Genomic DNA, 21,411 nt, shown 5'->3' on the forward strand with positions numbered 1-21,411 from the left:
ATTCTGGGTAGGCAGGGACAGGCTAGGATAGGAAGGAGAAGACAACCAACAGCTCTTATAAGAGCTAAATTCCAGGGAGAAGCTTGTCAGTGTAACGTGGCACTGACGGGCTCAATCGCCGCAACCCAGCTTTCCCAGGATCCTGAATGGAATACACTGTCAGTGTATTCCCGTATACCCGATATATACCCCCGATACCCGTTCCAACGGTGTGCCCCCCCACCTTCACCCCAGAAATACCCTGCAAGTCCCCTAGCAATAGGATTGGGGCTATATACACCCACTATTTTTGCTACTGCCATATAGTGCCATTGTCTCACTGGGAATTCAAAGAATATATTGGGCTTACATATAACTTCAATTCCAGGGAGAAGCTTGTCAGTGTAACGTGGCACTGACGGGCTCAATCGCCGCAACCCAGCTTTCCCAGGATCCTGAATGGAACACACTGACAGTGTATTCCCGTATACCCCATATATACACCCCAAATCCCCGTTCCAACGGTGTGCCCCCCCACCTTCACCTCAGAAATACCCTGCAAGTCCCCTAGCAATAGAATTGGGGCTATATACACCCACAATTTTTGCTACTGGTATATAGTGCCATTGTCTGACTGGGAATTCAAAGAATATATTGGGGTGACGTGCACCCACAATTTTTGCTACTGCTATACAGTGCCATTGTCTCACTGGGAATTCAAAGAATATATTGGGGTTATGTGCACCCACAATTTTTAATACTGGTATACAGTGCCATTGTCTGACTGGGAATTCAAAGAATATATGGGGGTTACGTGCACCCACAATTTTTAATACTGCTATACAGTGCCATTGTCTGACTGGGAATTCAAAGAATATATGGGGGTTACGTGCACCCACAATTTTTAATACTGCTATACAGTTCCTTTGTCTCACTGGGAATTCAAAGAATATATGGGGGTTATGTGCACCCACAATTTTTAATACTGGTATACAGTGCCATTGTCTGACTGGGAATTCAAAGAATATATGGGGGTTATGTGCACCCACAATTTTTACTACTGGTATACAGTGCCATTGTCTGACTGGGAATTCAAAGAATATATGGGGGTTATGTGCACCCACAATTTTTAATACTGGTATATAGTGCCATTGTCTGACTGGGAATTCAAAGAATATATGGGGGTTACGTGCACCCACAATTTTTACTACTGGTATACAGTGCCATTGTCTCACTGGGAATTCAAAGAATATATGGGGGTTATGTGCACCCACAATTTTTAATACTGGTATATAGTGCCATTGTCTGACTGGGAATTCAAAGAATATATGGGGGTTACGTGCACCCACAATTTTTACTACTGGTATACAGTGCCATTGTCTGACTGGGAATTCAAAGAATATATGGGGGTTACGTGCACCCACAATTTTTAATACTGCTATACAGTTCCATTGTCTCACTGGGAATTCAAAGAATATATGGGGGTTATGTGCACCCACAATTTTTAATACTGGTATACAGTGCCATTGTCTGACTGGGAATTCAAAGAATATATGGGGGTTACGTGCACCCACAATTTTTAATACTGCTATACAGTTCCATTGTCTCACTGGGAATTCAAAGAATATATGGGGGTTATGTGCACCCACAATTTTTAATACTGGTATATAGTGCCATTGTCTGACTGGGAATTCAAAGAATATATGGGGGTTACGTGCACCCACAATTTTTGCTACTGCTATACAGTTCCATTGTCTCACTGGGAATTCAAAGAATATATGGGGGTTATGTGCACCCACAATTTTTAATACTGGTATACAGTGCCATTGTCTGACTGGGAATTCAAAGAATATATGGGGGTTACGTGCACCCACAATTTTTAATACTGCTATACAGTTCCTTTGTCTCACTGGGAATTCAAAGAATATATGGGGGTTATGTGCACCCACAATTTTTAATACTGGTATACAGTGCCATTGTCTGACTGGGAATTCAAAGAATATATGGGGGTTACGTGCACCCACAATTTTTAATACTGCTATACAGTTCCTTTGTCTCACTGGGAATTCAAAGAATATATGGGGGTTATGTGCACCCACAATTTTTAATACTGGTATACAGTGCCATTGTCTGACTGGGAATTCAAAGAATATATGGGGGTTATGTGCACCCACAATTTTTAATACTGGTATACAGTGCCATTGTCTGACTGGGAATTCAAAGAATATATGGGGGTTATGTGCACCCACAATTTTTAATACTGGTATACAGTGCCATTGTCTGACTGGGAATTCAAAGAATATATGGGGGTTATGTGCACCCACAATTTTTACTACTGGTATACAGTGCCATTGTCTGACTGGGAATTCAAAGAATATATTGGGGTTATGTGCACCCACAATTTTTACTACTGGTATATAGTGCCATTGTCTGACTGGGAATTCAAAGAATATATGGGGGTTATGTGCACCCACAATTTTTAATACTGGTATACAGTGCCATTGTCTGACTGGGAATTCAAAGAATATATTGGGGTTATGTGCACCCACAATTTTTACTACTGGTATATAGTGCCATTGTCTGACTGGGAATTCAAAGAATATATGGGGGTTATGTGCACCCACAATTTTTAATACTGGTATACAGTGCCATTGTCTGACTGGGAATTCAAAGAATATATTGGGGTTATGTGCACCCACAATTTTTACTACTGGTATACAGTGCCATTGTCTGACTGGGAATTCAAAGAATATATGGGGGTTACGTGCACCCACAATTTTTAATACTGGTATACAGTGCCATTGTCTGACTGGGAATTCAAAGAATATATTGGGGTTATGTGCACCCACAATTTTTACTACTGGTATACAGTGCCATTGTCTGACTGGGAATTCAAAGAATATATGGGGGTTACGTGCACCCACAATTTTTAATACTGCTATACAGTTCCTTTGTCTCACTGGGAATTCAAAGAATATATGGGGGTTATGTGCACCCACAATTTTTAATACTGGTATACAGTGCCATTGTCTGACTGGGAATTCAAAGAATATATTGGGGTTATGTGCACCCACAATTTTTACTACTGGTATACAGTGCCATTGTCTGACTGGGAATTCAAAGAATATATGGGGGTTACGTGCACCCACAATTTTTAATACTGCTATACAGTTCCTTTGTCTCACTGGGAATTCAAAGAATATATGGGGGTTATGTGCACCCACAATTTTTAATACTGGTATACAGTGCCATTGTCTGACTGGGAATTCAAAGAATATATTGGGGTTATGTGCACCCACAATTTTTAATACTGCTATACAGTTCCTTTGTCTCACTGGGAATTCAAAGAATATATGGGGGTTATGTGCACCCACAATTTTTAATACTGGTATACAGTGCCATTGTCTGACTGGGAATTCAAAGAATATATGGGGGTTATGTGCACCCACAATTTTTAATACTGGTATACAGTGCCATTGTCTCACTGGGAATTCCACAAATAATTTGGGGATTCATTCACCCTACATCTCAGGCTCTTGCCATATTCACCCAGGTTGTCAGTGCTGCACCAGCTCGTTCCCAGACAGCTCGGCCCGAAAAACACGTTACCTATATAGAGGATTTGGACAATGAAGACAACATGTTCTAAATCTAATGTCTGCACCTTCTCCAGAATTAAAATAAAGGCAGCGTTTAACTTTCAAATAGCACTGCACAAAGGAAGAGCTTATCAGCTTGTCTCATGACATGCTACTGAAAAGTTTCATTTGTGTATCTTAATGTAAATATAGTTGTATAAGCTTTTTGGGTTTTAGGCACTGCCAAGTTATTTATTACCACCCGCTCCCTTATAATGATGATGACGCCAAAGTCACTGTGGGTGTTCAGAGCTCACAGCTTTGGGTGACATTTGTCTTGCTCTCTGTCGGTACCAGCTGTCTTTTTGGATACCGTAAAGTTATGTTGACTTTATTAACAGCTATAGAAGCTTTAGCCAGGTTGTGACGGTGTGTAACCCTAACAACACTAAGTGGGATACACATTAATAGTCAGTCTATGTACGCTAAACGTATCACTGAAGTAATTTTTTTTCCCTCTCCCCTAATATAAGAAAGGAACAGACATTAGACCTAGACCGGGGTTCGAGGCTTGAAAAAATCCAGTATTATTTGTTCTTCATGATGTGAAATATGTGTTGAAAAGCAACCCAAGATGAAGTCAGCCATGTGTGCCAGTGTGTTACTTGGCATGCCTTTGCTGGCCCCAACTGTAAGGGTCACTCTCCATTTCCTCCATTTTCCACTCCCCTTCACACCATTTGTGGTGAAGCAATGGGATGCACTGAAGTGCACCCTCTAGCCTCGTGTGGGATAGGGACATCAGATGCCACTCCAACCCCCTCGTCTTCCTCCGCCAGCCAACGGTGCGAAGATGAGAGGAGTGTGCTCTGAATGTTTTCTGCCTAGCAGAGGCTAGTTCTCACTTACGAAAATGGCCCCACTTTGACCTGTATATCAGGCACAATGGTGTAGGTTTCAAAGAAACATGGCACCAACAAGTTGGAAAACGTGGGCCATGCGTGGACCGTGTTTGAGTCTGGCAAGCTCCAGATCTGCTACCAGGTTCCAGCCATTATCACAGGCGCAAAAATGCCAGGCCCCAGGTGTAGCAGGGAAAAAAAAATGCCATCTCAGCCAGGATGGCATCCCTGACCTCGGAGGCACTGTGCTGTCTGTCCCCCAAGCTGATCAGTTTCAGCACGGCCTACTGACATCTCCCCATGCCAGTGTTACAGTGTTTTCCGCTAGTAGCTGGGGTGGAGGTTGCAGCTTCGTAGGGTTTCAGTCTACTCCTGCCATGAATTTTGGCCTGGGAGAGGAGATAGGCCACCCCAGTTTGCACCCGGGGAACAGACTCCACCACATTCACCCTGCCTGTCATTAAAGATAAGCACTGCAGCATCCCTGACCACAGGCGCTTGTCCATGTGTCGGTGGTCAAGTGGACCTTGCAGCAAAGCGCAGAGCTCTGGGCCCGACTGATGTTATGGGACACATGCAGGCGCAAGGCAGAGACAGCACACCAAGAGAAGTAGTAACGGCTAGGCCCAGCATAGGGAGGTGCCCCAGCTGCCATCTGCTGACGGAAGGCCTGGGTCTCCAGAAGCATAAACAAACACCAACATCTCCAGGGCCAGCAGTTTATCGATGAGGCTGTTACAGGCTTGGGCATGGGGGTGGGTTGTATTGTACTTCTGCCTGCAATGAAAAGCTTGGGAAATGTGGAGTGGCTGGGAAGAGGCGCATGATGGTGCAGGCCAAAAGGGCGCATGAGGGTGAACTCCCCAATGTGTCAGAGATAGGTGTGTAGGTGTCCTTGCATCATATACTTGCACCATATTTGGCTTTGGAAGTTAATTTTGTGCCAAAAAGTGGTTAAGACAGCGATCCCTCAGCTACTCCCGTTACACTGTCTATTGAAGTTACCATCTGTGGAAGTGGACCACCATTTCTAAGATCCCAAAGGAAGCAGGCAAGAGATGTGCAGTTCAGAAAAAAAGATGAGAAAATAAGTTTAGGCTGTAGAGCACAGAGGGATCGGAGAGGACAGAGCTGGTGTCGGCCAGGTATTCCCACAACATGCGCCTATACTTGTCCCTCCTGGTGACACTAGGCCCCTGAGTGGCAGTAATTTGTCCAGGGGGGCCATTAACGTGTTCCAGACCTAGGAATAAGTCTTCCAACAGGGTAGAGTTTTGCATGCCTTTGCTTCTACCCACTGTTTTTGCTGCTTAGCTTCCCTCCACATCTACTCTGCTTTCACCCCTAAACATCACCCCAGTTTATGCCTTTGCTTCTACCCAGGTTTTTTGTTGATTTAGCTTCCCTCTACATCTACACTGCTTTAGCCCCTAGACATCACCCCTGTCCATGTGGGGTCGGTGGCCTCGTCATCCACCAACTCCTCTTCCAATTGCGCACTGCCCCCTTACTGCAAACCGCACATGACCACAGCTTGCCTTGATGGCAACTGTGTCTCATGATCCCCACTTAGGTCCAGACAAGTCGGTGGCGGGTCCAAAACCCCAAAATTGGAAGGAAATGGCAGATGCTGCAGTATTTCTAACACCTGTTCCTGGTGCTCGGGCCTGGTCTGTGTTGTACCCTGCACCCTGCTTAACGCATCTGCCATATCCGAAGTTGTGCTGAGCGCATGCTAATGTTTCGTGTCCAGTGCAATGGATGGGATGGGATTTCACATAAGTCTGCCACCCATGGCCACTCATGGTTGAGCAACTGAGGGAGTTGACTTTGACGAACCCGAGGGTTTTGGAGTTGGAACTACATCAAAGGTCTGTGCTGCTCACACACTCTGCTCAACACATGATATGTTTAGTGCCAGCAGTGTGGAGACGTCGCACAATAGCCGTTGTTCCAGCAGGTACAGGCGTTGTAGGAGTGCATAGAGGCTAGCAGCGGCAACTATACACTTTAAAAACTATCCGCACAAGCGCCACACTTTCACCAGTAGCTCAGGAACATTGGGGTACCTTTTTCAAAAGATTAGCAGCAATGAGTTAAAAACGTGGCCCAGGCATGGAATATGTTGCAGGCTGCCAAGCTACAGAGCCAATCCCAGGTTACGGCCATTATCACACATGACAACATGCCTGGGCCCAGGTGCAGTGGCAAAAACCACATTGCCGTCTCATCGAGGATGGCATGACTCACTTTGTAGGCAGTGTGCTGTCTGGCCCCCAAGCTGATGAGCTTCAGCACGGCCCGCTGACGTCTCCCCACACCAGTGTTGCAGCGTTTCCAGCTCGTAGCTGGGGTCAATTTAACAGCGGAGGAGGGTGGTGTTTCAGCCCTCCTCCCAGGAATGTTGTGTGGGGAGACAAGTCAGGCCACCACATTTTGCGACCCGGTCCACGCCTCAACTACATTCAACCACTGTGCCCAAATTGAAAGGTAGCGTCCCTGTCCGCATGCACTTGTCCATTCGTAACTGGTCACATGGAACTTTAGGGCTAAGCGCTGAATTTAGGGACCGCCTCATGTTTGGGGGAAAGTGCTGGTGTGGACGGCACAGTGCGGTGGCGCAGTAGACACTCTGCCCAAAAAGGGCAGAGTGTCCCCCAGCCGGGATTCCAACATCTCCTGGGCCAGATTTCTTGAGATGAGGCCGTTGAAGCCTTGGGCATGTGGGTGGGTTGCGCTGTACTTTAGCATGAAATGAAAGGCTTGGGAGATGGGGAGTTGCTGGGAAGAGGCGCATGATGGCGCGGGCAAAAGGAGAAATGGCAGGAAAAGGTGAGGATAAGGGTGAACTCCCCAAAGTGTCAGAGGCAGATGTGGAGGTGTCCTGGCTCCTGGTCTGGACTGCAGCGCCAGCCCTGTCAACAGTGGAAGAGGCAGTGGCCGCCAGGCCAAACGACGATTATCCTGCGCTTGCTCTCACCCACTGAGCCCAGGGCTTGCCTTCCAAATGATGGCACCCGCAAGAGGTGGTGAGATTCCTCTCCGCAGATCTCCAAACCATCTTGGACTTGCAAATTGCACTAAATTTGTCATGTAACTGACATGTATATGATGAGTCTATCCATTGTCTGTTCATTTTGGTGAAAGTCAGCCTGTCAGCTGACAGACAGCTGTGCTTGTCAGTGATGATGTCACCGGCTGCTTGTACCCCCAGTTTTTGCTGCTTAACTTGCCTCCACATCCACACTGCTTTTGCCCCTACACATCACCCCTATCCATGCCTGTGCCTCTAGCCATAAGTCTGCCACCCATGGAAACTCATGGTGCAGAAAGTGAGGGAGCTGACTCTGAGGAACCCTTGGGTTTTGTAGCTGGTACTCCATCAAAGGTCTCTGCTGCTCACACACCCTGCTGAACATACGGTATCTAGGGTTAGAGCGTGTGGTGACCTCGCACAACAGTAGGTGCTTCAGGCAGATGTAGGCCTTGCTGGAGTGTATTGCGGCTAGCTCCAGGTACTGTAGACTTGGGAAAGTGGGTGTCCAAGTGCCGCACTTTCACCCTTAGCTCAGCTAATTTGGGGTATGTTTTTAAAAATCATTGCACCACTACATTGAACATGTGGGCCAGGCATGGAACGTGTTGGAGGCTGGCAAGCTCCAGAGCCCTCCAACAAGCTAAAAAACCTGGCCCCAGGGGCAGCGGGGATAAACAAATTGCCATCTCATCCAGGATGGCATCCCTGACCTCAGAGGCAGTGTGCTGTCCGTCTCCCAAGCTGATGAGCTTCAGCCCAGCCTGCTGACGTCTCCCCACACCAGTGTTGCAGCGTTTTCAGCTCGTAGCTGGGGTAAATCTAACAGCGGAGGAGGAGGAGGGTGGTGTTTCAGCCCTCCTCCCAGGAATGTTTTGTGGGGAAACAAGTCAGGAAAATTCTTGAAACGGGAGAGTTTTGCATCTTTGCCCTTGCTGCCTATGGACATCCCTTTGCCTCTAGCCACCATTTTCCCTGCTTTGCTTGCCTCCACATCCACACTGCTTTTGCCCCTAGACATCACCCCAGTCCATGCCTTAGCTTGTACCCCCAGTTTTTCCTGCTTAGCTTGCCTCCACATCCACACTGCTTTTGCCCCTAGACATCACCCCAGTCCATGCCTTAGCTTGTACCCCCAGTTTTTCCTGCTTAGCTTGCCTCCACATCCACACTGCTTTTGCCCCTAGACATCACCCCAGTCCATGCCTTAGCTTGTACCCCCAGTTTTTCCTGCTTAGCTTGCCTCCACATCCACACTGCTTTTGCCCCTAGACATCATCCCTATCCATGCCTCTTCCCCTAGCCATAACTCTGCCACCCCTGGAAACTCATGGTGCAGAAACTTTGGTTGCTGACTTTGAGGAACCCTTGGGTTTTGTAGATGGAACTCCATCAAAGGTCTGTGCAGCTCACACACCCTGCTCAAGATATGGTATTGTAGGGTTTCAGCGTGTGTGAATGACGGACAACAGCCTGTGTTTGGACAGATGTAGGCCTTGCTAGAGTGTTTTTAGGCTAGCAGCGACTCCTGTGCACTTGCAAAAGTGGGCGCACAAGCGCCGCATTTTCAACAGTAGCTTCGGTACATTTGGGTATGTTTTTAAAAAACTTTGCACCACTAGGTTAGACGTGGGCCAAACATGGAACGTGTTGGAGGCTGGCAAGCTCCAGAGCCGCTACCAGGTTCCAGCCATTATCACAGGCGTAAAAATGCCAGGCCCCAGGTGTAGCAGGGAAAAAAAAATGCCATCTCAGCCAGGATGGCATCCCTGACCTCGGAGGCACTGTGCTGTCTGTCCCCCAAGCTGATGAGCTTCAGCACCGCCTGCTGACGTCTCCCCACACCAGTGTTTTAGCGTTTGCCGCTAGTAGCTGTGGTGGAGGTTGCAGCGTCGTAGGGTTTCAGTCTACTCCTGCCATGAATTTTGGCCTGGGAGAGGAGATAGGCCACCCCAGTTTGCACCCGGGGAACAGACTCCACCACATTCACCCTGCCTGTCATTAAAGATAAGCACTGCAGCATCCCTGACCACAGGCGCTTGTCCAAGTGTCGGTGGTCAAGTGGACCTTGCAGCAAAGCGCGGAACTAAGGGCCCACCTGATGTTGAGTGACACGTGCTGGTGCAAGGCGGGGACGCCACACCGGGAGAAGTTGAGACGGCTAGGGACGGCATAGTGAGGTGCCACAGTTGCCATCAGGTCCGGGAAGGCGGGAGTTTCAACAAGCCGGAACGCCAACCTCTCCTGGGCCAGCAGTTTAGCGATGTTGGCGTTCTAGGCTTGCGTGGGTGGGTGGTTAGCGGTGTATTTCTGCCGGCGCTCCAATGTCTGAGAGATGGTGGGTTGTTGTAAAGAAGCGCCTGATGGTGCCTTTGATGGTGCAGGAGAAGGAGATAAGACAGAAACAGGGGAGGATGAGGGAGAAGTCAACAAAGTGGCGGAGGCAGATGAAGTGATGTCCTGGCTCGTCCTCTGGAGTGCATCGCCAGCACTGTGAGCAGAGGCAGTGGCATGAACGGCGGGCGACGTTTGTCCTGCCGTTGCTGCCTGCCACTGATTCCATTGCTTGGATTCCAAATGACGGTGCATTGAAGTGGTGGACAGGTTGCTCTTCTCAGGGCCCCTACTCGATTTCGAGAGGCAAATTGTGTAGACGACACTATATCTGTCCTCGGCGCATTCCTTGAAAAAACTCTACACCTTCAAGAAACGTGCCCTCGATGGGGGAGTTTTTCTGGGCTGGGTACAAAAGGGAACATCTTCGGACATTCCGGGTCTGGCCTGGCTTCGGCAAAGCAGCTGACCTCTGCCTCTGGACATGTCTCTGCCTCTAGCTACCCTTTTTGGTGCTGCACCTGCCTCAACATCCACACTACTTTCCCAGCTTGACATCTGCCTTGTCCAGGTGGGGTCGGTGTCCTCGTCGTCCACCACCTCCTCTTCCAACTCCTGTCTCGCCTCCTCCTCCTGCACAATGCGCATGTCAACTGGCTGCCCTGACAGCAACTGCGTCTCATCGTCGTCGATGAGGGTGGGTTGCTGGTCATCCGCCACCAAATCGACCGGAGATGGAATGGAGGAGACTCTAGTGTTTGAGCATCTGGACACAGATACTCGTCTGTTAGGTCCGTGGAATCGCGAAATGGAGGGGCAGGTTGCGGTACAGTCAAAGGAAGGGAGAACAGCTCTGGGGAGCAGGGACAGTTGGGGTTATTGTTCTGAGAAGATTGGGAATTTTGGGTGGAAGGAGGACAAGACTGTTGGGTAAGAGGAGGTAGAGGCTGACTGGCTGGTGGACAATGTGCTTTAAGCGTTATCCGACAGCCATTGCAAGACCTGTTCCTGGTTCTCGGGCCTACTAATCTTTGTACCATTCAGCCTAGTTAATGTGGAACTTTTGTGCAAAGCGCAGAACTTAGGGCCCGCCTGATGTTAAGGGACACACGCTGGTACAAGGCTCAACTCACCCTAAGTGCCAAAAACACTGCTGGTGCAAGGCTCTACTCATGCCAAGGGCCTCAATCTCTGCTGGTAGCTCAGCTTAAGGTCATGTAACTTTGTTTGGAAGGGCTCATGTTAAGGGCTAGAAAAGTGAATTTTGGAAGGTCTTACCACATCACACACACACACACACACACACACTCAAAATGACAGTTAAGGGTGAGGGCTTTTGGAATTCCCATTGCCTATTCCATTTGTGGTTGTCATGGGGAACGTGATTTAAAGGGGTGGTTGTTACTGTTTGTTGAGCTTAAATTGGGGTTTGTGTCCATCCATTTGGGGAGTAAAGAAGGTTTCCAGGTATTTTCCCACTTTGATAGAGGTTTTTTTGAATGTGGAAAGTGTGTAGTTGTTAGGCAGTGATGTTGGGGTAATAGAGGGTCTTTGGTGTGTTAGATGCCCCCAGGCATGCTTCCCCTGCTGTCCCAGTGTCATTCCAGAGGTGTTGGCATCATTTCCTGGGGTGTCATAGTGGACTTGGTGACCCTCCAGACACGGATTTGGGTTTCCCCCTTAACGAGTATCTGTTCCCCATAGACTATAATGGGGTTCGAAACCCGTTCGAACACACGAACATTGAGCGGCTGTTCGAATCGAATTTCGAACCTCGAACATTTTAGTGTTCGCTCATCTCTAATTATTATGCAACTTAAATATTTGCTAGAAACCAAATAATAATTTTTACATTCACCTGAATACAGACAGGTCATTTACAAATGGACATGGAGAGGTAAGAAAAATTATATGTAAGGGCTCGTTCACATCTGCGCCCAGGTGTCCGTTCTGCAGGTTTCCGTTTTCTGCATAAAACAGAGCAGAATACGGAAACCTGCAGGAGTCTTTCTCACCCATTCATTTGAATGGGTGAGAAAGCTGTGCGGCGGTGAGCGTTTTGCGCTCTCCGCCGTGAAACCGGGTTTTTTAATCCGGACACAGAGTCGGACATGCAGTACTCTGTGTCCAGATTAAAAAATCCGGTTTCGCGGCGGAGAGCATAAAACGCTCACCACCGCTCATGGCCGGACCCGGTCTGTGCTTTCCGTCTTCTGGCATGCAGAAGACGGAAAGCACAGAACGGAGACCAGAACGCAGGTGTGAACCTAGCATAAGGGAAGCCTAGCCTAATGGAACTGATTGTTTGTAATATATAATATTACATAACTCTAACATTATATGATTTGTTATTAATTAGAGTATTTTATTGGTCATCTCTGCTCAATAATTTTTCGCATTAGATTCCATATCATTAGATAATAGTGTCCAGAATATTGAACACTATAGACAGACCGTAGGGAAGTACAAAGAGGAAGCAAATAGGAGACAGTAACAATAAATGTAATATAGGACTACAGGATTAGTACAGTAAATGAGAGTATATTACCTGGGACATTCCCCTATGTTTCTTTGACACTCTCTGATTTTTTGGCTTGACAGAAAGTTTGTGTTTAGCGGCACTATTATCTAAGCAAGCAGCAGATCGAGGAACAGCATCCAAGTTTATAGATTCGATCGTTCCAGACGGCCTTTTTGTTCGAGCCGTTTTAACTGGAGTGACCTGTAACATAGAGAACAAATGTGAAAAAAATCTGATTTCATGGTTGGATATCATTCTTATTGTTACGAAAATCTCACAGACATTTATGTTACCAGATGTATAGATGTCCAATGAGTTTTTGTTTTATTTCAATTTATTTTACTGTTCTTTAAACTTACATTTATCATGGGCGAGGTATGAGCCCGAATTGCTGGTTGGTGCTAATATAGATACTATAGCAATTGTTTTACCCATCACATCTCTTGTAGGAGAGAAAGGAACCTAAGGGTCCCTTCACACGGCGTAAGCGCTCGGCTCATTCTGAGTCGTACACGCGAGCGCTTCTAAACACTTCCCATTCACTTCAATGGGAGTGCGTGTAAAGCCGGCTTTACACGCGCTCCCATTGAAGTGAATGGGAAGTATTTAGAAGCGCACGCGTGTATGGCTGGGAATGAGCCGAGCGCTTATGCCGTGTGAAGGGGCCCTAACGCAAGCATCTCTGAAATTACATTATATAAAGTACTGTGCAAAAGTTTTTGGCAGGTGTGAAAAAAAATGCTGCAAAATAAGAATACTTTCAGAAATGGAAGTACTTTGCAGTACTTTTCTCTCTGGAGGACTCGTGTGGAGACCGTGCAGAAAACACATGGACCCCATTATAGTCTACGGGGTCCGTGTGCTTTCATTGCTCACCGCTTTTTACTGTGTTCGGTATTCCGTTTGGAGGGTCCCCAAGCGGACTTCCCGAACGGAATACCGAACCAGGCCTAACAAACAGCATCAGTTCTTCTAGGTACACTTGCAGACACAGATCTTCTTTAGATTTAGACTTTTTCAAATCCTTCTGTCTCTTCTGGTATTCCCAGACAGACTGGATGATGCTGAGATCAGGACTCTGTGGGGGCCGTATCATCACTTCCCGGACTCCTCCTCCAAAGGGTGGACACACCAAATATCGATGTGATTTAGATTTCTTTCTTGTTAATTTTGTTGACAAAAAAAAACTATTAATACTTAATATAGCTTTCTTACTTTGCAGAATTTTTTCCACAACTGCTTAAAATATTTGCACAGTACAATGAATATATATTTTTATATCATATTTATTTTTATTTTATAATATTAATGTTGAGAATGACCTTCTCCTCTGTTTTCTGTTCGGGTTGAGGAACATTTCTGGTGCTATGAGAACTTGGTGATCCTAGAATCTGTACAAAAACAAGGAAACAGAAAATGAATAGTTCACATATAACAAATATTAATATTAAAGTCATATACAGTATCTGTAGTCAGGGTCAGCATTAGGACCAGGAAAATCTAGATAATACTCTATGCTTGTCATGGTGACATACATGGTGGCCCACTATCATTCTGTTGACCATGAATCTACAAGCAGACCTGTAAACCACCTGCTTCTATGTAAAGTTGGTGATGTCAGGGAGGAAGAGGCAAGGGGGCATGGTCCAGAGATTTCCAATATTGTCCAACTAGGGGTAGACAGTGTCAGAACACAGAATCTGACCCAAGACCACCCATCTTTAGTTGATCATGGGTATGAGACTAGAGGGAACTGTCTGATAGATGCACAACTACTGGTTTTCTATTGTCATAATTTGCTATACATACAATGGGCAGATTGGGGTGATAAATGCTGCTCCCATTCATTTTAGTTTACTCCTATCATTTACTTTTTACTACTTGCCTTTTGTTTCCACAATTTAGTCATACCTTGCTTAGAAATCCTTCCCCTAAGCTATCCATGTTGCTGTCTTGTATTTCCTCCACTTCTTCTGTGGTAGCTCCCAAATCTTGCAGCCTTTTTACTGGAACATTGGCTGGCGGAGGTTGTCCAAACCGAATATTCTTTCCCAATTGTTGCTAGAAAACAAACAAGAAAATCCAAATATTTTCAGATTCTAAACATTTTTAAGATTGATGCTGTAGATGTAGAACAAAATGACATATTCTGAAAGGTTAACAGGTTGACAAATGTCAATGTCTGCTGTTACCTGGATTGACTTTACTTTTCCCACACTGAGGTCTTGTGATATAGCCTGAGTTTCTTGTTCATCCTCAGCTTGCCCATCGGGAATGAAAATACTGTCATGAGAAAAGGCTCTTGTGCCCATGCTATTGGCAAGAAATCTGGAAGACATACGTGAGATATTGTTGTATGGTGCAATAAAAATGAAAAAATTAGCAATTTGTGTTGCACACTGGTATTTTTGTATAAAAAAGGTGACACTTTGCCTTTTGTTCCCCACTTTTATAGAATGGTGCGGGGATCAATGTAGGCTAAGGCATGGACGAATCAGCCCAAATCAGATTTATTGTTAAGCCAAATTCAAGTATGGAACCTAAACAGAAGCTCATGGATGAAATTCGGAGGATAGGTAAAACTCAGGAGAGGTCATCTATAAGAGGTCAATGGAGGTCCAACCTGCAAGAATTCTGCCGAACAGATTTTGCAGAGGCCATTATGCTCGTATGAATATCACTGTCTACATTGCATGCTGTCTGTGTTGTAGTGACTTTGCAATGTTAGTACATTTTTGTCCTATTCACTTCTATGCATAGTGGCTGTAATAACATTGCATTATTGCTATGAAACAAATGATGTGTGATGTAGACTGTGAAGAGGTCATATTATTGCTCACACGAGCACCGCAGCCCCTTCAAATATCTTATCAGGAGTGGTCCGACTCCCGGTGATAAGTCATTAATAAAAAGGGAATTGACAATTCCTTTAGGATGCATGCAAAATCTGTATCAAATCTGCACTGTGTGATCAAGGCTTTAACAGGGTATTCCCACTAAAGTATATGATGGTAAATTACAAGAATATGCCATCTCTTACTGCTAGATAAAGATCTGACTGGGGCTGCACATTATATAGACCCAAAAGCAGACTGCTCTCTACTAGACCTTGTAGTGGTGAAGGTGCAGTTTAGGGATTATTTACTTTCAATAGTCCCCGAGATGCAGTGATCAGGAACAGACATTACATATTGCATGGAGCCGTCTTCTTCAGCAATACATCTGGTTTTGTGTCCACTGATTTTAGGGGGTTGCATGAGATTAGAAAAACAAAGCAGCCCGTCCATGACCAGGGTCCGCTAGGTCATCTCATTTACTGAAGTGCAATATCAAGCACAACCCATGAACAAGATTGTTCTGTTTCTAGAAGAAAGCTGCCCATGCTTAAACCTAATAGCTAGGAACTGTCTATGGTGCAGGTAAATAAGCACATATACATATACCTGTGGCCATACACTGGCTATCTAGATAATGTATATGAAATGCTTACCCAGTGTTGTTTTTGCATATGGGATATCAACCTGGGAGAGCCCTTGAAAGGAATATTTTTGAATGGTAAGTCACGGCAAAAGTGGGAGTAGCCCTTTAAGGCACAGTTACATATATCTAGACTTCATATTGTAAGCTTAGAAAATATATTTTCATTATATACAATGTACTGACATATAGAGAGACAATACTGTCGTAGCTTGGTATAAGCAAAAAAAAACCAACCTCTATTTGGATAGTACAACTTACAGCCTGATATCAGTTGTAGATTAACTATAGCTAGAAAGTTACACATTGGAGAATTCTGATAGAAGTTAAAGGGGTTGTTCAAATCTGAATATCGCCTGAGCTTTCTAACTGGTAAGGGTCTGACAGCCAGCACCCCCACCAGTCAGCACAGAGTACATGAACCAGAAGCAGACAGCTTTGTGCACTGTGCAGTGGCCGTGTCATGTTATTGCAATTCAAGTGAATGGAAGCTGAGCTGCTATAACACAGCACAACCATTATACAGTATTTGAACCCGCCTGCTTCGTCTCTATACAGCTGATCGTTGGTGGTGCTGGGTTTGGATTAATCAATATACAACCTTGGACAAGCCCTAAATCTACTTCACATTAATTGTATGATTCTTCTACAATGATATATCTAGAGAATGTCTTTCTCCTGCTTATCTGTCACCCCATTGATTTCCTATTTCTGTCTGCCTATTTATTACTCTGCAGCCAAATACATATTGTTATTCCTTGCAGGGTTCTATTATCTATTATTAGGAGCCTATAAACTTCCGGTAATTCTGATTTCTTTAACATAGAGACTTATATGGGCTAAATCTACAGGCTATTATCGGCAGCGACTACAGCAATAGTGTTTCAACATCTCTGAGCCAAGAGAACACAATGTATAAAAATACTCAGGCAATACAATGCGCCATTTCCTGCAAAGCACCTGTGCAGTAAGGAGCAATTAAGATTTGGCAGGTATGTATTATGTCTTCTTATAAGATCTTCTGAATACAGCCTTTCTTTTACCTACAAATGTATTCAGCAATATTGTTCAGTGCATATACAGAATTGGAAAAGGCACAGAATAGCAAAGAATCTGTCATAATACCAGGTAATGGGAGATATCCCTGGAATAATGGCATGGGCTTACAAAGCTGCATAATGCTAAATTACTTCTTTTCTACGTAAAAAATGTAAGACACATATCAGTGACTTATAAATAGTAACAGTCGTGACCAGAAACCTCAGCTAGACATGAAGAAGAAGTGAGACCAGTGGCTTAGTTATTATTGATGCAGGCCTGTGAATGTAAAGTTGCCCATATACCTTCCATACCTGGTGGCTGAGCAATGGCTATTCCTCCCGACCCCTCATATACATGCATATATGGGTTAGCCAAGACTGTATGTGTTGTCACTAGGGAGAGGGGGGTGACAACATCTCTGGAGATGTCCAGGGAGAGCCAAAGTATTGTGACACACCCAACTGTTCTTTCCCACACCATAATCTGAGACCCCAACACACTACTGATCAGGGGTATCAAACATGTGGCCTGCAAAACGCATACATCCCCGGAAGCTGTAATCTGCGGCCCACCACCTTCTCTTCAGATTGGATCTTCAGAACTGGGGAGAAAAGAACTCACAACCTGGTTCTAAAGATATCTGAGCATGTAGTCCGCAAACCTGCTGCAGCTTCAATGTAGATACTTATCTCTCCGCTACCTGACACCTCTTGCTTTCTTCCACTGCTCCGAGCACACTACTGTAAAGGCAGGGAAAGAGAGCGCGCCTAGGAGCCGGTAGTGAGGTCAGTACTGGCTGTGGGCTACTGGTGGGAGACAATGACCTATGTGGGGCCACTGCTGGTGGGGACATAAAACAATATGGGGCCACTTACAAATCTTTCCCTGTATATTCAATAATAAGTCTTCCAGCAAATAAATATGATGACAAATTATTATTGGATACGCTGGGAAAGTTTTGCAGGTTATATATGACTTTTCTCTATACGTGGACGATTTTTCTAAAGTCAGGTGTTATTACCAAGCATCCACATTGCTCATTTACAAATAGTGTTTCTTTCATGAAGTTCAGATGGAATACAATAAAGGAACAAATGCTTCTCGGAATGAAAAACCTCAGGTACAAACAAAGAATGAAAGAACGAAATATATTTAGTCTTGAAAAGAGACATCTAAGGGGGAACATAATATACATCTATAATATACATCTATAATATACATCTGAACACCATAAATAAATGGCTGTATAAAAATATGGTAGAAAGCTGTAATATAGAAAATCCAAAGACAAGGGAGGAAAAAAGGCTCCGTGTCCTGAGATGACAAGGCTTCTCTAGTGTTGTCAATCTGTGGAATCATCTACTTCAGGAACTACTATCAGCTGTAAGAGTGGAAGACTTCAAGATGATATCTAGGATAAATGCTGATGTACATACAGAAAAGTCTTGTGTGGATCACCATCCGCTCCGATCACTATTTAGGATTTGGAATTTATTTTCTTCCCTTTTAGGAAAAATTCTATCAAACCTTAGCGCTTATTCAAATGACATAGTGTGTTACATAGCCGTTTTGAGAACAAATTGAATTTAATGTGTCTATCCAAGTGGCCGCATTTTTGATGGCTGTGATATTTTTTCTATAATGGCCATGTAATAGCCGTTTCAAAGACTGCTGTCATTCATGGCCATGTGAATAAATCCTGACTTGGATGGACAGACACGGCCATTTTTCACATACGTTGGTTTGTGAAAAACAGTACGGCCATGTGAATAAGGCTTTAGCCACACAACAATGATTTTTTTTACAGATCCTGGGTTATCAATAAGACAAAATCTACCCATTTTATCCATTCTATCTATCTATTGCTTATCCAGTTTGACTTGAAAATATGTTTTTATTTTTTAATCATGATATCTTATTGAAATTTCTGTTTGTTTGGATTATGAACTCCTTTTAGACTCTAGTTAATAAAAAATTTTGTGCCAATTTGGTATGTTTTTTATAATTTTATTAGAATTCTTCAATTTGCAATCATCCTACAGGAATACATGAATCCATAGATAATACATTCACCCAATATACAGTGGTCCCTTGACTTTCGCGGGGGATACGTTCCAAGGCCGCCCGCAAAAGTCAAATTTCTGTGGAGATGCGGTGTTTAATCTCATGTTAGGGGATGTCCTGCAATAATGTTCATATCCAAAATAGCCTACGTACAGTACAGTACAGTATATAAAATGACATGGGTACTCACCATTGAAGAAGATACACAAAACTTTTCTGATGATATTGATGAGCGGCCGCGGGAAAACCCGTGGTGTTCAAAAACACAACGGAGTATCCTTCCATTAATATTAATACCTGTGGTATAGCCCTTCAGCGAAGGTTGGAACCGCGAAAGTCAAGGGACCACTGTAATCCCTTACTCTCTCTCTTATTGCACTCCTCCACTAAACACTTGATTAAATATCAATCCTTTTTGGTAGGAATCATGATTTTTCCCAGTTCATTATAGTCTATATGGAGCTATCTGAATCAAATGGATTGTGTGTTAATTTCCCATATGCAAAGCTAATAAAGCAAATTCATTAATACCGCCATTACATACTCCAGTGTTGATGGACTGTGTGGCCCCGTAACTGAGGGGGCGTTCACACTAATGCTTGTGTCTGCCGGGTCTCTGTCCTATTCCCCAGGGAAACTGCATAGGAGACGGATTCATTGGAAGGGGTTTTAAAAGCAAACCGCCGGTGTCTGTATGCGGCCTCTCAACAGGGAAATCAGTTTTTTTTTTTTGCATGGACACAAAGTCGGACATGAGGACTTTGTGTCTGTCCAAAAAAACAGGTTTCCCCGCGGAGAGGTTGCATACGGGCAGACATGGGTGCGAGTGTGAGCGCCCCCCTAAGAGGTACGTGAATTAGGTGCACCTCTTACCAACTATGCACCAAAAAGCCAAAGCTAAACCAGCAAAGAACTGAAAACCAATTGATGCAAGTTTCTGATGTTCATCATAGTGAATTTGTCAGGCCATAGGAAGCCATGCCCCATCCCATTAAGCTTCACCACCACCCTGGCCACTTTTCAAAAAAGTGATGAGGAGATCAATTCCCCTTATTGTCTAAATTTCCATGAAAAATTGATACAACATGGATGTATCCATAAGCAATGGCACAGTCCAATGTAGCATGTGTTAAATGCCAACTTTGCTGTGTTTTTTGCAATGGAATTGTATTTATTATTTTTAGCTTACTTATAGAGCACAAACATATTCTGCAGCGCTTTTATGACATATAGGTCTCACAATCTACATTCGCTATCAGTATCAGTATGTCTTTGGCGTGTGGGAAGAAAGCAGAGTACCTGAATGAAACCCACGCAAACACGGGGAGAACATACAAACTCCTTGCAGATATTGTCAGATTTGATCCCAGTGCTCCGGCTTATTATAAATCCTCATAATACAGAGTTAATTGAAGACTTATGCTGTAAAGTCAGTTCAGATGTTTTCTGCAGTATATGGGGTTATGTAAACTACACATTCACTAGCATTATATTATACCTTGTTGCAGATTATTAGCTAATACTTGTGTATGCTACAAACCTCTTAAACATTGCAGCGCTAAAAAGAACTCTCCATAGAGAGACCAGGTGGTTTCTCTAAAACCAGGTATTACATCCGCTTAAAAACTTGGAAATGGAATATCTGTGATTTTTTTTTTTTTTTAATAATAAATGAATGTTCAATATATCATAAAATAAAGGGGTTTTCTAGACTAAAAATCTTAATAATATTGATAAAGATAAGTCACTAATATCAGTAAAAACCCCTTGCATGCAGTGTATATAGTATTGATTTGTGTTCAGATACATCACCTGTATATATGTATACTCTTTGAGCATGTAATGCATGTTACAGTCCGTATCAGTGACACCAGGGTGGAGAACTTCCTGCAATATCTCCAGAATGTATTCACAGATATACACAGAGGGTGTGTAACATAACCACAGGGCAGCAGTGCTTGCCAGCTATGGGCAGGTACAGCTCACATATGACACATATGATTCATTTATTTGGATCTTATCACCCTGTAGTATTTGTAACTATTATATTATATTATAGTCAGACGTATGGGATCCCCAGCAGAAATCCCCATGTATCCACTGCTTCCATGACTCCCATAGACTATGCAGAGGCAGTGTACATCTTGGCTGCTGTTCCATTGAAGTGATTTTCCGTCACCTAATGCATTTTTCATACTGATGACCCGTCCACAGGATTGGTCATTGGTATCTTATTTGTTGTAGTTCGACACCTGGACCCCACACTGATCTACTGATCTGGCTGGCGCTGGGCACCAGCTGCTATAGTAGTGGACTGGGAGTGGAAGCAGCTTTAAATCTATTCATATAGGATCTATACTGTCCACTCTATAGCTGAAGCACTGGCTACTCCTATTTCTTATACAGGAACAGAACTGCCATCACTCCCCATCTACAGCTATAACATCTCGCGACCAGGAGCAGCTGGATCAGCAACCTGTA

General features: G+C 44.4%; 1 protein-coding gene across 1 annotated transcript in view; it reads right to left on the bottom strand.

Moving 5' to 3' along the window:
• Positions 1 to 21,411, bottom strand: part of CRACD (capping protein inhibiting regulator of actin dynamics) — a 77,159-nt gene that overhangs the window by 24,216 nt on the left and 31,532 nt on the right. The window contains exons 3-6 of the mRNA XM_075259395.1: positions 14,541 to 14,676; positions 14,260 to 14,409; positions 13,671 to 13,739; positions 12,376 to 12,549 (exon numbers count right to left, since the gene is read on the bottom strand). Of these exons, the coding sequence (XP_075115496.1) occupies positions 12,376 to 12,549; positions 13,671 to 13,739; positions 14,260 to 14,409; positions 14,541 to 14,660 (513 nt within the window). The 5' untranslated portion in view covers positions 14,661 to 14,676. The remainder of the gene's footprint in view (positions 1 to 12,375; positions 12,550 to 13,670; positions 13,740 to 14,259; positions 14,410 to 14,540; positions 14,677 to 21,411) is intronic.

The sequence above is a fragment of the Leptodactylus fuscus genome, chromosome 1 (genome assembly GCF_031893055.1).
Source record: "Leptodactylus fuscus isolate aLepFus1 chromosome 1, aLepFus1.hap2, whole genome shotgun sequence".
Lineage (NCBI taxonomy): Eukaryota > Metazoa > Chordata > Amphibia > Anura > Leptodactylidae > Leptodactylus > Leptodactylus fuscus.